The 15,322-nt window shown below is 36.7% G+C and overlaps 1 protein-coding gene across 1 annotated transcript in view; it reads left to right on the top strand.

Annotated features, from left to right (window-relative positions):
- Positions 1-14,742, top strand: part of TEX9 (testis expressed 9) — an 84,681-nt gene extending 69,939 nt beyond the window's left edge. The window contains exons 12-16 of the mRNA XM_009323420.1: positions 2,452-2,534; positions 4,940-5,113; positions 9,415-9,549; positions 10,039-10,173; positions 14,266-14,742. Of these exons, the coding sequence (XP_009321695.1) occupies positions 2,452-2,534; positions 4,940-5,113; positions 9,415-9,549; positions 10,039-10,173; positions 14,266-14,343 (605 nt within the window). The 3' untranslated portion in view covers positions 14,344-14,742. The remainder of the gene's footprint in view (positions 1-2,451; positions 2,535-4,939; positions 5,114-9,414; positions 9,550-10,038; positions 10,174-14,265) is intronic.
- The last annotated feature ends 580 nt before the right edge of the window (positions 14,743-15,322 follow it).

Consider the following 15,322-nt stretch of genomic DNA (forward strand, 5'->3'; position numbering starts at 1 on the left):
CTCAGCATAAGAAAGACACGGACCTGTTGGAGTGGGTCCAGAAGAGGGCCACGAAAATGGTCAGGGGGATGGAACACCTCTCCTATGAAGAAAGGCTGAGAAAGTTGGGGTTGTTCAGCCTAGAGAAGAGAAGGCTTCAGGGAGACCTTATTGCAGCCGATGAGTACTTTATAAAAAAAGATGGCGGCAAACTTTTTAGCAGGGCCTGTTGTGACAGGACAAGGGGGAATGGCTTTAAACTAAAGGGAGGTGGATTTAGACTAGATATAAGGAAGAAATGTTTTACGCTGAGGGTGGTGAAGCACTGGCACAGGTTGCCCAGAGAGGCGGTGGATGCCCCATCCCTGGAAACATTCCAGGTCAGGTTGGAGGGGGCTCTGAGCAACCTGATCTAGTTGAAGATGTCCCTGCCCACGGCAGGGGGGTTGGACTAGATGACCCTTAGAGGTCCCTTCCAACCCAAACGATTCTATGATTCTATGAATTTGTCTGTGGACTAATAACTGAGTAAAAGAGGAAACAAAATGGTAAAAAAAAAAAACCAAACAGTTTTTGCAGGTAGTGGTATAGTCCTAGAGTGATCTGTCATGGAGCTTACATTGTTCAATATACAGAAAAATACTCTGGAAAAAAGGAATGGTAGCTGGTAAAGAAATTTTTATATGAAACAATGATTTTAAGACAGTTAAAACTGACATTGAAGTGTTGTAGAAGAATCTCATAGTACTGAGTGAGGTGATAGAATGGAGGTTTATATTCAGCATTAAAGTTGATTACATTGTAAAGTACATTACTTCTGAGTTGGACTTTGTTTAATTATTACTAATTAAGATGTCTCCAAAAGCATAAGCTTATGGCTTGTTCACAGTGGAAAAGGCAAACTGATTGTTAGAAATCCTTCAGAAGATAACAGGAAACAAAATATTGTACCGTTATCATAATGCTATTATATAATTGATACTACCCCATCTTGAGTATGACACACAGTTCTGCACACCCCATTTCAAAACCAGGATGTAGAATTAGGAAAGACGCAGGAAAGAGTATGTAGTAGCAATTAGAAGCATGGAACAACTTGAATTTGAATCTTCAATTTGAAAACAAAACAATTGAGAGCAATATGAAAGATTCTGTAATGAAAACGGTAATGGTAAATGGAAATCTGTCTTTTTGTAATGCAAACACTAGTGAACGCCACATTAAATTAAATTTAAAGCAAACAATACAAAGTGTTTTTCTTTCACATAATGCATAATTAAATTAGCCAACTCATTGCCACAGGATATTGTGAATGCCAGACCAGTATGTTTTATGAAGACAATCAAACAACTTAATAGTATAGAAGTACATGAAAGAGTATTAAACTTGATGGCTTCAATATGGTCTCCATCTCAGGATAGCCACTAGTTACCAGAAGCTAGCAAGGATGTAACGGGGAAAAAAGTCAGTCTGTATCTTATTTTTTCGTGGTGTATTCCTAAATCCTACTTATTATTGGCCTCTGCAGAGTTACAACTTAAGCTGCAATTGACAGTTGATAAGGGAAGGTGGGTGAAATAAAAATAATTCCTATTACAGCAAATGAACACACGTACCCATCCATCCCTTCGCATTCAGCTCCAGATACTCCTCCTCCACTTTATTCTTTTCCCCTGGTGTACCTACTGTGAATAATGCTTATTCCTGTGTTGCTCAGCTTGATCCTCATACTGTTTTCCATGCTTTGTGCCTGTGGAAGTTCAGGGGCAGTTCCTTGTGAATGCTCTGGGGAAAGGGTGGGGAATAGGGAGTAAAAGAACACACTGTTCACACACAGCTTGTTTTGTCATGACAGTAGTATGTTTCTTTTCTGTCCAAAAGCAAGAAAGTACTTCATTTGGAAAAAGCATCTGATTAAATTGGTTTAATTTTAAACTATTAATTGAATAATGTTAACAGTGTACTTGAAAAAAGCATAGACTACTGTGTGGGAGGGGTATTTACCTATTAGGAGGGTTTTGCAGTCTATGTTTAATTCCTTGTGAGCAGTTTAAAACTACTTTGGGTGTAACTACACAAATCGCAGCTACAGATTGATTGCAATGTAGACATACCCTACAATATAGTTTTCTTGACTTCAATCTCAAGGAATGCTGTAAGGTATAGCATAGTATGATGAAAGTTTCCAATAAGTTTCAATTTTGAGAATTATGAGTCTTTTACATTTTAAAGATGTCGAGTTCAGTCATTAAAAGGAAAAATCTATACCAAACTTTGCCTAAGAATGAGAAACTTGCAACATTTATTTAGAAATCTGAGGTTTTATTTGTCTATTTCTCTTTAATAATTATAAACAAAGGAGTGTTTTTAAAAACAAGAAGATGAAAATGAATTCTTGCATCAGTCTTGCTTCTTTTCTGCATTGAATAATGAGTGCTTGTGGATATTAAATGTAACTTTTTATGTTCACAGAAGCTCAAATCAGATTTCTTAAGGCAAAGTTACGTGTTATGCAGGAAGAGCTGGATAGTGTGGTGTGTGAATGCAGGAAAAAGGTAAGAGCTGAGTTTTCTTATCTGTAGAAATGGAGTAGGTTCCCCTTTAACAAATAATCACAACAGAATTCCCTCACTTTTCCTTTTCAAGTATTAAGAACTAAGATTCTTTTTTTTTTTTAATTTCCTAAGAATTTAGAGTCAAGAACAGTAATTTCTGTATAAATGGGATCTTGGGCTAAAAGCTTGTGAAATATACTTAATGAAAAAGAAGTTGAGGCAGGAAAGAACTACAGGGAATGAAGACGTGCCCCAGCTGTAGGGACACTGTGGTGCTGCAGAATGCCCTAGCCATCACTGCTGGGAAGGAGAGCATTTCCAGAGCCTGAGAAAGAGGAGGAGGATACGGTAGCAGTCAAATAAAGATTTTGGTACACAGAGAGAAGAAGAGTACTGCCCAGAGCTGGGTGATGGGAGGAGAGGGATGTTTAGGGCAGAATGAGAAATAAAAAAGCTTGAGAAATTTAGTCAGGTGCTTTGGGTGTCCTTGTTGGAAAAAAGTATGGAAACTGCTGATCTGTGATCCACTTTAAGTGGCATATTGTAAGCGAAACAGAAATCAGGCTTTCTCCATTCTCAAGATTACACTTGCTGCGAAGGACTGTATTTGGAATTACATATTTGGGCAGATCAGGCTGAAGTTAAGGCAGTGTGAATCTACACTGATATTTTACTGTTAGAGTGTACTACAAGTGAGTTTTATGATCTGCACTGTCTGGCAATATGTTTTCAGGTGATGCTCTAACATCTCTTGAACTGTAAAACCTTAAATAGTTGGTGTCTGTCTGCCAGAGGGATCACCTCTTTTTCATGCATTTGTAATTAGGCAAGGCTTTTGAACTAGCTTGCCATTTTACACAATTAGATTATTCTTAGTTGTGGTCCCAACTTCAGAATGCTTTTTTCCACCTATTCCCCAGGCCCAAATGTGATGATGACATTCAGAACATACGGCAAACCACTTATATGTTTTCTCTCAAGCTTTTAATTTAGAGTTAAGGAGCAGGGTGATACTAAATAAGTTCTTTGAGATAGGTACCTGGAGAAAATCTTTAGAAGGAACTACATTTTGATATTTTATATCTGTAGTTTATTTCATTTTTATCAATACAGTTGCTTCTGCATTTCAATACTTTTATGCTGTGATCAGAAGAAAGTTGTTACATTGCATTTTAAAGACATTTTCATTTTCAAATCAAATGCAATTTTGTCAGTAGCTATTGAACTTCATCATTCCATGCCAAAAATACTACAGAATTCAGTTAACTATAGCAGATGACAGAAGACAACCTTGTACTTATTCTTGTCCTGCTCCCATAGCACTCTGTATGTAAATGTATCATTTTTGGGTACTAGTTTCTCTGGTGTGAAAATAACTTTATTACATTCAGAAGGTCATAAAAATTTCATATTGGCAAAGCCTTGAGGTAGATGCTGGGTTTTGTTCCAATTCACAGTCCAATTATTATAAGGAATGAGTAAATCTGTTTTAGATATAAAGAAGTGGGAGTTCCTAAGGTGCATGCGGTCACATGAAAGTTAGGGTAAAGCACATACATTTCCCAGGTGAGAAGCATGTATTCCTAGGGGCTGAGGGGACAGGAGAGAAAGACTTGTTTTCATAGAAACTCCCATTTCTGTATGTGCCTTGATTTCTTAAAGAAATGAAGGGCATAATGTATCTCTGAAATAATCTACATTAGTATTCACTTATAATGTTTACAAGGTTATAAAAGAAAAATGCCTTGAAATTATAATGCCTAGTGTGGGATGTAATTGCCAGTAGGTCATGAAGCTAATACTGGATTCACTTGATGTTAAGAGAATCTTGAATTTGAATACTTGATGTATCCTGGATCATTAGCTTGCTTCTCAGTCAAAACCAGATAATCTCCTAAAACATAATGGATTGATTTATCGCTAATTAGTCTCTTCTTTTTCCCCAAATTTTTCCTAATGTGCACATTTAGCTATTCTCACAAAAATGTCACAAAATATCTATGTGCCACTGTTATTCATATTATTCTATAACATTTTGATAGTTCTCAAAACCTTTGAACTATGAGAAATTAAATGTTTTACATACTGCTATAAGACAGTTCCAAGTAAAAGACCGCAGAAAATTAAATGAGAAAAGTGTTAGCATTTTTTGAGGTGTTTTCCTGGTAAATTGGTGTTTAGTTTTCTTAGTTTGTCTTAGTTGTTTCCTTTCTTAAAATTGTTGTGAAAGCCATCATGAAGGATCTAAACATTTAAAAATAACATAATTTTTAAAAGTTGGTACCTCCATATCTACAGTATGTGTATTTTTACTGCCTTTTATTTACAAAACATTACTATTGCATTATCCTACTGCTTCCTTGCAATAATGTAGCTGGGTTTTTTTGCTGATTACTGTCAAACAGGATGATGAAAATCAGAATTTAAAATCTCGGCTTAAAGATACTGAAGAAGAAAACACCAGACTGCAACGAACAATCAGTATGCAACATTCTCAGACTGAAAAGTACAAAATGTTGTCACAAGAAGCAATCAAAAAAAGTGGAGGGTTACAACAAGAAGTCATTGCGCTAGAAAAGGTATTGCAGATATTAGTCTTATTTATCTCATGAAAGGGAAGAAAACGCATCAAATCACCCTCTATACCCTAATTTGATAGATTCATATCCAGTGATCCCATTAGCATTTCAATCTCTGATAATAGTTTTAGAAATTGTATTTTTAAATGGTCTAATAACTTTTTTAAAGGAAGAAATAATATATTACGCTAATTGATTTTCTTCTGCTTCTGCAGTCATATATTTCTGTGTTTTAAAATTAAATTCTTCTATAAAAGGCCTGCAAGAGACAAAACAACCTTTTCAGAAACTGCTGTCAAATTCAAAGGCATCTTGAAAAATACAGGGAAATTTTATTTTTCTGGTTTTAATTATCATTGTTAAAAATTACTTCTGGTAATAAGAGTTTTATTGTAAACTGTAGAACCTCGTGAACATTTTGGAAAAAACCACCTGCAGCTTATATTAGTATCTTCTGCAGGTAGAGGAAAAGATGTTCTTGAAAATGGACTGTTTGAAAACCAGCCGCTCCAATTTGGATGAATCAAAATTAACCTGGCTCCTGCTGTAGGCCACATATGCAAAATTGTATACATGCCTAGTTGTAGCAGATGGCCTGCATACACAGCTTTGTTTGTTTGGAACTTAATCTAAGAGCAGCATGTGTTTTTCTTTAATTACTCAGAGCTAGAGAGGTTGACTTCAAAATCATGTAATACATATAGTATTGTGTAGTACATGTAATATAACCAGGAGAATGTTTCACTTAAAAATTTGGGGAAAACAGAACACAACTCAGCCTAACGAAGTCTCATTATACTTCCATTAAATCATACTATGCATTTGTTTAGGCATGCTTTCATCTTAATGTTATGTAGTTCTGGTATTTAAAAACTAAAATGTTCTAAGTTTGTGTGTTCTTTTTGTGCAGATACGTGGAGGTTTTAAGTTCCCTTAAATAAGTACCCTGATTGTTGATTCTATCAGGAAAAATGTTCAATAGTAGTACTCATACTACTCATGGGCTCACAGTAAATTGGGCTAAGAGACTTACAGGGTCATTCAGTCCATTCTTTGAAACCAAGACAGGATAGATTATACCCAAACCATCTTGGACATAAGTTTGTTTAACGTGTACTTAAAGCCTTCTGTGATGGCAATTTCCATAATTTCCTTAGACAGTCTGTGCTGGTTCTTGTACACAGTCACAGTTAGAAAGTTTATCGCGGTATGTAGATGTCTGTTGTGATGAAAAGTTTATTCACTTCTGCTGTACGGCTACCATATCCAAAGTCTGGTCGCTTTCCTCATTTGTCTTTGCTCCGGATTTACCATCCTCAGTTGCTTCAATTATTCCTAATAGGTTGCGTTTTCTAGAATTTCTCAAGGTTACTGATCAGACATGATCATGAGACATAGTGGTAGTTCTTTAAAATACTGAGAAGGCAAAAAAGGCAGGTATATGTAATGAATGGCTCTCTGTTAATTCAGGAGTTATTTTACATATTTTTTCTGATATAAAAAAATTATCTAACCGCCAAAAGCATGCATTTAGAAATAATTTTGCAGTAACTGCTTAAATCTCCTATGGACTTAGCAATCTGAAAACTGTTTTATTCTTTAGGTATGAAGTATTATTCAACACTATATAATTAATGTAGTTGTAGCTGAATTCTAGACATGTTTAAAAACAGTTTCCTGTGAACATGGCACTGAATTTGTACTGCTGTGCCGCCAAACTCTCAAGACTCATACTTTCAGTCCAGCGAAACTTTTCTGTATAGTTGAGATAGCACAAATTTAACATCTGATTTTTGGGCTTTTATTACTTTTGTTGTGATTTCTGTTGCAACATAAATAATAGAAGACTTACGTCATGATACGTGCCTTCCCAAGCTTCCTTAGATTATCAACAATTTATGCAATTTCATTAATCCCCCAGCTACTTTTTTTGTATGTGCCTAGGCAAAGATTCTCACCTAGTTTTCACAATTTGCTTGAAACATGGTAATTAGTTTGTTATTTTTACATTTCATTCTTTTGGTGTTTGGGCTCTGTGAACATTTCTGCTGGAACACCCACCTCAGACAGCAGCTAAATTCTGATGCTCCCCTAAACTTCAATCTTCTTTCCAGCTTTCCTCTTTTTTTCCCATCTAGTTAATCAAATAATGATACCACCTCTCCTGTCTTTTTTCACCACCTGTCTACAAGAACATTCCTTCCTCTGTGTTCTCTCTCACTTGTTAATTCAGTCTAGCTAATAATGTTGGATAAAGGTCAAGGAAACACCAAAGTTGTGCTCTTAGTCCTTTTAAGGCTTTGTGCAGGGATTTTATAATTTGCCTTGAAGAAGGGCTTGATGTTAAGCAAACATTCTCTCTCAAGTGTTTTTGGGGGTGGACAGGAGTTGCTGAGCTTTCTAAAGATGGAAGTGCTGTGTATGCTTGCTACTGGGAGGAAAGAAAGCCTGCTGGGAGGGTTACTCCTAGACAAGCTCCCTGGTGTCACACCCCCTACTGACAATCAAGTGCCTCAGCTACTCCAGAACAGTGGAGAACATCCAGAGATTGAAATGGGATGCAGTTTTAGAACATAGTTTTTTCCCCTCTTAGAGAAGCATTATATGAGAAAATGAATCCAGCTTTTATTTAAAGTATTGAAGAATTGGCAGAAACCTTGCGTACTTACCAAGTAAAATACTTATTTCAGGCAGTTTTAAGATGAAAAACTTGAAGTTGAATATATTTAACAATATACCCTCACTGGATGACTTGCAAGAAATCCTTGATAAGGTATTAGGTATGACAGTAAATGTCAAAAAGCCCTAAAAGAATTATTAGAATTCTTCCATTAAGTGATACGATTAGCTGATACATAATTTACATTGCATGCAGACTAATTTTTTTGTCATTAAATGCTTGAAAGGCTATATTCCAAAGCTTTTCATATTAATGCAGAATGAAATACATAGCACGAAAGATTTAGTTGACCCCATTCGCAGCTCCATCATTTTGATACAAGACAAAGAGGTTTGCATGCTGTGCAGCTTGTTTTCTTTGGAAACATGGGGGTGAGTTTCCAGCAAACAAATTTACATTCCCTGATGATGCACGTGCACGTGTCCCAGGGAGGAGCTCTGCTGCCCTGCTAGCCAGGCTTTTACCCATCTTTTTTTAATCAATCAGGTGGACAGGTTAGCAACAAAATAAAAATGTTGAAGCAACATCTGTTTTTGTGAACTCTTGAAGGAGGCACATTCACCAATAGAATTTTGGAGGATTAGCGAGATGCATCTTACTCTCCTGTTTTCTTCATCCATTTTGGAAAAGATTCAAAGCTTCCCAGAAATACGTGTTCCAGTCATAACTTTACCATAATGTCTGTGCTGCATACACTTGTCAATTAGTATGTATTTCTTGGATAAGTGATGTGGAAATTAGAAGTAACCACCACAAGAGCTGGTGTGGAATTGAGAAAATAGAGCAATTACTCGGAAATAACGCAGCCTGAGGGTAAAAGGTTAACAACAAGCCCCCTCTCTACCCTGATTTGGTTAAAAGAATCTTTCTGTGCCTATGACTAAAACTTAGACAGTCTTAAAAAAAAAAAGTCTATTTCTTTTTCACAAATGACAAGATGTGCTCTTTCTGCCAGAACTGTTTATTTCTTCTACTTTGACTTACCTATATTCCCTGATCTTTAATCTCATTATTCTGTTCCTCAACTTGGTCTCTTTTTCTCATTTCCCCACTTACAGCACTATGAAATACTATCATCAGAGATAAAAGGGAACTGTTTTGATTGTTGCCATAAACACTTGATGAACTATTCTCTGCTAGATGAAATAGTACCCTCAGCCATCTTCAGTAGGCTGCTTTAACTTTTTGTTGGTAATTGCCTGTAGCAATCTCTGGGGAAAAGAGGTAAAAAGAACAGGTGGGAAGAAGCAGCTGGGAATACCTGCCACCGTTCCAAAATCTGCCACAGAGTGAACATACCGTCATGTTTTTCTCTTTTTCTGACTGAGCATACAAGGGTTTTCAGTCAATCCTGTGGTCTTACATGATCAGCTCCACAATTATTCTAAGAGAAGTTTAAAACAAAGATGAGAAAGATCCCTTTCCAAGATTTCAAAGGAGAAGGGGATGTTTTAATGGTGGAATTAATGGTCTTTGAGACAGATGCTATCTGCAGGCCAAAGAAGTCCACAGACTCTTAAGTTTTCAAGGGTGAGCCTTGCTGTAAATGTGTTGTCTATATGGGATTCAATAAAATACCATTATTCATAAAGTTTGTTTTTATCCTTTGCTTCTTAAATAGGAATTGGAGAATCTAAAGCGTGTACAAAAGCAGGCCGCAAGCAGTCAGAGTGCAACAGAGGTTCGCTTAAACAGGGCCCTGGAAGAAGCAGAAAGGTACAAAGTGGAGCTGAATACACTGAAGCAAAGTAACAAGGTACAGTGGCTTCGGGAAGCAAGTTCCAATCTGTAAGCACTCAGTAATGCTAGAATGAGACAAAAGGCTTAATCAGCTTTGGAAGTATTGGGTCTCTTACAGACAGTCCCAAAATTAACTTAGAGCAAGTCACTAAAGGGCTTGATAAGTTATCTCGGATGACACTACTGCAACCTATGCAGGAGGAAGAAATGTACAGAATAAAGTTATAGCCTTTCTGATTTTCCGTATTTGTGTGAAAATTAGATGTGTTTAGAAAAAGGGAGAAGTACACATACACACCTAATACATACACAGGCAAACCATGGCTATTATCTTTGAGATTTTCTTTTCTTAAGTTTTGATGTGGGAATATTTTGATTAATTCCATTTCTTTTCAGAAATCTCATGTGTGGCTACCGTTTGTCATTTTGTTATGTAATGCCAAGTTTTATTGATTAAAGCACCACTTTTGTAAGTAATACATTTCTCCTTTTCTTCCCATGGTAGGACGTAGCTAACCAAGAACTCAAAACAATTGAAGAATTAAAAACAGAAAACAAGAAACTGCAGAAACAAAAAGGAGAGCTAATGACAGGTTTTAAAAAGCAATTGAAGTTAATTGATATTTTAAAGAGACAAAAGGTAAGGACTAGAGTACTGTTATATTTCAGTTAACAACCTCTAGCTAAATGCATCTGTTGTCACCTAAGGTAATCATGTAAACCAGAGCCCCAAGACTGGGAAGTTTCAATGCAAGGGAGCAGCAGCCTCACTTTTATTAGTGCATATTGCTAACATTTTGCTTTATAGCAAAGGCTGACCTTCTTTTGAATTGACTCCATTCCTAACTTGGAACACATCCTGTCAGGGTGAAGGATTACTACTAACAAGCTTTAGGACCGAGAGTATCTATTTGTTCAAGAATAAATACTGTTCAGGTAATAACAGCAACTCCCTTCGGTGCTGTGTCAGTAGAATCCATTTTAGCATGTGAGTTTTGGTTTGTTTTTTTTTTTTTTACTTTTTTCCCTGCAGCATATTACTTGTCATATCAGCGGCTGCAACAGCGTGCCCTCTCAGGAGTGAGCCATTACATTTCAGACCTACATTCTTCCTGGGTTCTCAAAGTGTGTCCTTCTCTATTAACATATTTTCTTTTTATTTGTATTCTGAGGTGTTCTATACATGTATAATTCTGCCCAGGTGCAGATCTCCTTGTGTGTCAGGCAAAAAAGGGAGGAGAAAAAAAAAAAAGAGAGAATACTTATCCTAGCTGTGAATTTACTAGATTGAAGGAGGGGAGTTGATCTAAGTATTTAAAACTATTTAAAAGATGTGTAGATGAGGCTATTAGGGACATGGTTTAGTGGGCATGGTGGTGTTGGTTGACGGTTGGACTCGATGATCTTAGAGGTCTTTTCCAACCTTAATGATTCTATGATCTCCATCCTTTTGTAATTCCTGGAATATCATGCATACTTTGAGTCACACACAATGTAGTAACATCTGTATGGCCGTATGGGTGTTCCCATCCACAGTGCACTTACAGCTACCCTTATTTTTAAAGTTGTTTGATTCTACATTCATTTCGTATCTCCCTCCATTCCTCTCCCTCAGGGCATAAAGGGGAGGGCAGCGGCTACTGCCTTTTAGTTTCTTCAGTAGCCGAAGCTGAAATGGAATAGAGGTTAGATAGTAGAATACTTGCTGGCAATTCATGCTGAACAATTAGCGATACAGCTTTCATAGAAAGGTGGTGCAGCGAAAAGTGGATTAATACTTCTGATAGAATATAGCTAAAAATGTATTTAACTATCATATTTGATAAAGTTGTACTGATGTCCCAAAAAGGAGGGCTGTTTTACTTGGAAGGAGAAACTTTGGACACTGCAGAGTGGGTAAACACCTTATGTTTTTCAAAATATATTTTCAGCATAGACCTGTCAAATGAGCTTTCATGGTACAAATTGAAAGAACCCGTGAGTTTACATGAAAGGAAGTTAAAGTGAGAGGAGTGTATACTAAGAGATGTCGCCCAAATTAAACGACTTTCCGCTTACTGATGCATTTAGGTCTTATAGTTCCATCACACCTTTCACTTACTAAATACTTGGGATTGCGTGCTATCATTTGTATCAGTTTTCCTTCTGAGGCTGCGCAAGACATATGCAGAGCTATAGGCTTCACAATTGTCTAGATATGATCTTAATATCATAGAGTGGTTCACCTCTGATTGCTTACTCCACCGCATCTAATGTGATTCATTTTGAGATGGAGTTAATGCGATTCTTTCTGTGCTCTCAAACCAAAGCTGTAGGAGAGCTAAAGCAAGCAATGTATGGTGACTTGTTGAGCAGAAGCACCTTAGAAGGGCCAGCCTTTGAGATAAGAAAGTAAAGCATTTGATTTACCCTTTGAGCACTGGAGTGATCACCAGACATTTTGTAAACACTCTTGAAGCTGTTGAGCCTCCATAGAGAAAGAATAGTTCTGTATGAAGTGGCAAGTTCATGTAACAAAATACACATACTTACCCTAAGAATTGGGAATTGCAATATGGAAATACACCCTTGAATCTGGAATATCTCTCCAACTCAGGACAAAGGAGGATAGGTAATTGGAATAAGAGGAACTAGGGCTGCTCGTGTGTTTCCAGCAGAAGAGAGTTTTTCTGGCAGTAACAGGATGCAGAGAAGATCTTGGGGATTCATCTAACAGAAATAGTGCTAGTTTAGCCTTTGGCTGGCCCTTCTAGTTCTTCAAGTTTATTTTGAGAATGAAAAAACTACAGCATTCACTCAAAATATACTCTATACATGAGGTAGCTCATTGTCCTCTGGAACATGAATTCACTGAAGTGGGTGTCAAAGAGCAGTATTTCTGTTTGACTGTGAACCAAAACCATAGTCTCAGATAAACTTCACAAAACTTCATTAAATATATTTTTAAAAAATTATGACTACTGTATCAGAACTGCAGATAGTAGAGGAAGACCTTTTCTTATAAAAAATGTTATTTACTCACAGAAGAAGAATGCTGTTAGTTGTATTTTCAGAACAGACTATGATTGGAAGAACCTGAAAGAGAATGGTGCTAACTCTGCCTTTTATAACTTCTGGAAGAAGGCACAGGGGAAGGGCAGCTAAAGCTCACATGTGCTCAATATATGTAATCACCTGAAGAACTTAGAAGTCTGCTTCTCACAAGCCTTTTGTTGAAAGAATGAGGAAAACCTAATTTGGGCCATTTGTGTAGTATTGTGTGGCAGATTCACGTGCATGTAGCAGGTACAGCAAGCCTGAAGGTGAGAATATGCTACCACATGAAGAACGATAAGAGGAAAAAAATCCCCAAAAGGTATTAAATATCAGTAGTAGGATGAGTTGCAGCTGGCAGCAAGTAGTTGCTGGTGTTCCAGTTGGTCTCTTCAGACCATTCTCTGCTTGCCTTGAGAGAGAGAATTTAATAGAAAATCTTAGCTTTAAAAGGGATTAAGGGAAGTTAGTCTGAGCTTTACAGAGCTGGAGGGTGTTACACTGCCTCTGGGAACTGTGATATGCTTTGTTGTTGTTTTGAACTGACAATAGGCCTAAATATTAAAAAAAAAACCAACACAACAGACTCCTTGTAGACATGAATTGTTTCCTGTTCTTTGAAACGTAACCATTTTATTAAAATTTGCAGTAAAAACTATTTAGCTGGGACACTTTCCACTTTGAATGATGATAGGTAAAGAGATTATACTCTGGTGTGGGGATGAGGATGTGTGGCACAGCTGTGACCTTTGCTGTGACATCAGCTGGAACGCAGGGAGCTTTCAGGGCTTTCCGGCTGCTGAGCCTTTTTGATTGGTAGTTCTCTGCAAATACACTGACCATTTAGTACTTGTTTTCTCATCAAACCTTGATGACCCTGATGACATTTTTCCAAGCAATTGCATTATTTGAACAGAAAATAGCTTTGTTATACATTAAAAAGTTCTGTTTGTTCCTTTCAGTGTTCCATTTAAAGTAATGTGCTATATCATACATAGTGGAAATACAAATTCAGACTACTGTATGATTTTTAAACATATACATATGTACATGTGGGGGTCCGTGTGTATATGTGCCATAATGGACCATAGATGTGTGGTGTGATACATTGCAACACAGCTACCAGTGGTTAGCTCCAGGTATTTCTCATTAAGGTGTAATACAGTTACTCTTTGTTTTATGCTGATTGTTAATTTTTAATGGTGTTATATTATTTTGTTAAAATCCTCATTTAACATTAAATCACGCATATTAGAGGCGCTAGCACACTGAATCTTAATGATGTATTGGATTTGTAATAGCTGTATATTGATCAGCTTGAAAGAATGCATACCAGTTTTCTTATACATGTTCTTCAGAGGTTACAAGAGTTGTCAGATTTTCAGTAATTTCCCTGTCTCATTAAAACTGAGATTTTTTTAAAGCAATATAAGCAACTAAGAAAAGCTATTGGTCCTGTTTTACTAGAGCTGAAGTTGCAATGTTTAGCATAAAATTTATCACATAATCCCTACACTATAAATTTTTGCAGAAAAAGATGAATAGCAGCTTCAGCTTCATCCATCAAAACCATAGTATGAAAAAACAGAATGATAGATTTGAAGTCCCTTTCAGCTATCCCAATTATACAGGATTTTGTATTGGTCATTCACACTATTTTACCTTCTGCTCCTAATTTTTTATTTTTTATTTTTTTAAGATGCACATCGAAGCTGCTAAAATGCTTTCTTTTACTGAAGAGGAATTCGTGAAAGCTCTTGAGTGGGGAAATTATTGATTCCATTAAAAAAAAATCTTCTGTTTGAAATACAGGTCAGATGGTACATTATTTTGGCACTGTATATGAATGCTTGTTAATAGTTAATAACTGTATATCCCAGTGAATTGATTTGTTGATTTTACTTACATTTAAATCATTTAACTTTTATAAGCCTGATAGCTTGTGTTGTAATACCATATGAAATACAAATTTCTACTGAAGTTTCAGGCCAAACTGTCCATTCTGTAATGAGTGGAGAAGCACAGAGCGTGCAAGGAATATTCCAACAAGTGAACTTTGTTACCAGTTAGTTTGCTCTGTTTTAGTATTTAAAACTACACCTTATCTAAGGTAATATTCAGTCCAAAGAAGTCAGGGTTTAGTCTCAGAAAACTCCTTGTTGCAACAGAAATAAATCAACCAGTGATCCAGTTGAGAAGAAAATGTCATGTCCTTTTTGAAACACGTGGTTGGAAAATCGGCCTTGTCTGTTCTCTGTTACAGATCTCCCCTCAAAGCTAGTTGGTCTGGCATCTAATTTAAGCACCAACAGCTCTTTCATAGAAATGATCATAACTTGTTTTAGCTATAACATCTTACACCCTTGGCTGGCAAAAAAAATACATGAGACTTGCCCCCCACTATCCAGATAGACTCCACAATCTGATACAGTTGTATTGTTTAAAATCGCTACTTTAGTCAAGGTGAAAATATTAAATCTTTCCCTGGCCATCAGCTGCTGGTTTGGGATACAGTCAGAAGCGATGGCTCCATGTTCACAGGTGCTCTACAAGCATTACATCCTTACAGATTTTATTATGTCATCATTATAATCAAGAACTAGATAAAAGTTTGAGTGTAGATGAGCTGAGCGTATCATCTGTATGTTAATGAACAGGAGCAATAAAAACCTGTGCTGCTTGCATGAACCTCTGTCAAACCTCAGCTATTTCAATGGATTCCTCCTTTGGAGTAATTGAATAGGAACACAGCGCAT

Source organism: Pygoscelis adeliae, unplaced genomic scaffold, assembly GCF_000699105.1.
Source record: "Pygoscelis adeliae isolate BGI_AS28 unplaced genomic scaffold, ASM69910v1 Scaffold545, whole genome shotgun sequence".
Classification (NCBI taxonomy): Eukaryota; Metazoa; Chordata; class Aves; order Sphenisciformes; family Spheniscidae; genus Pygoscelis; species Pygoscelis adeliae.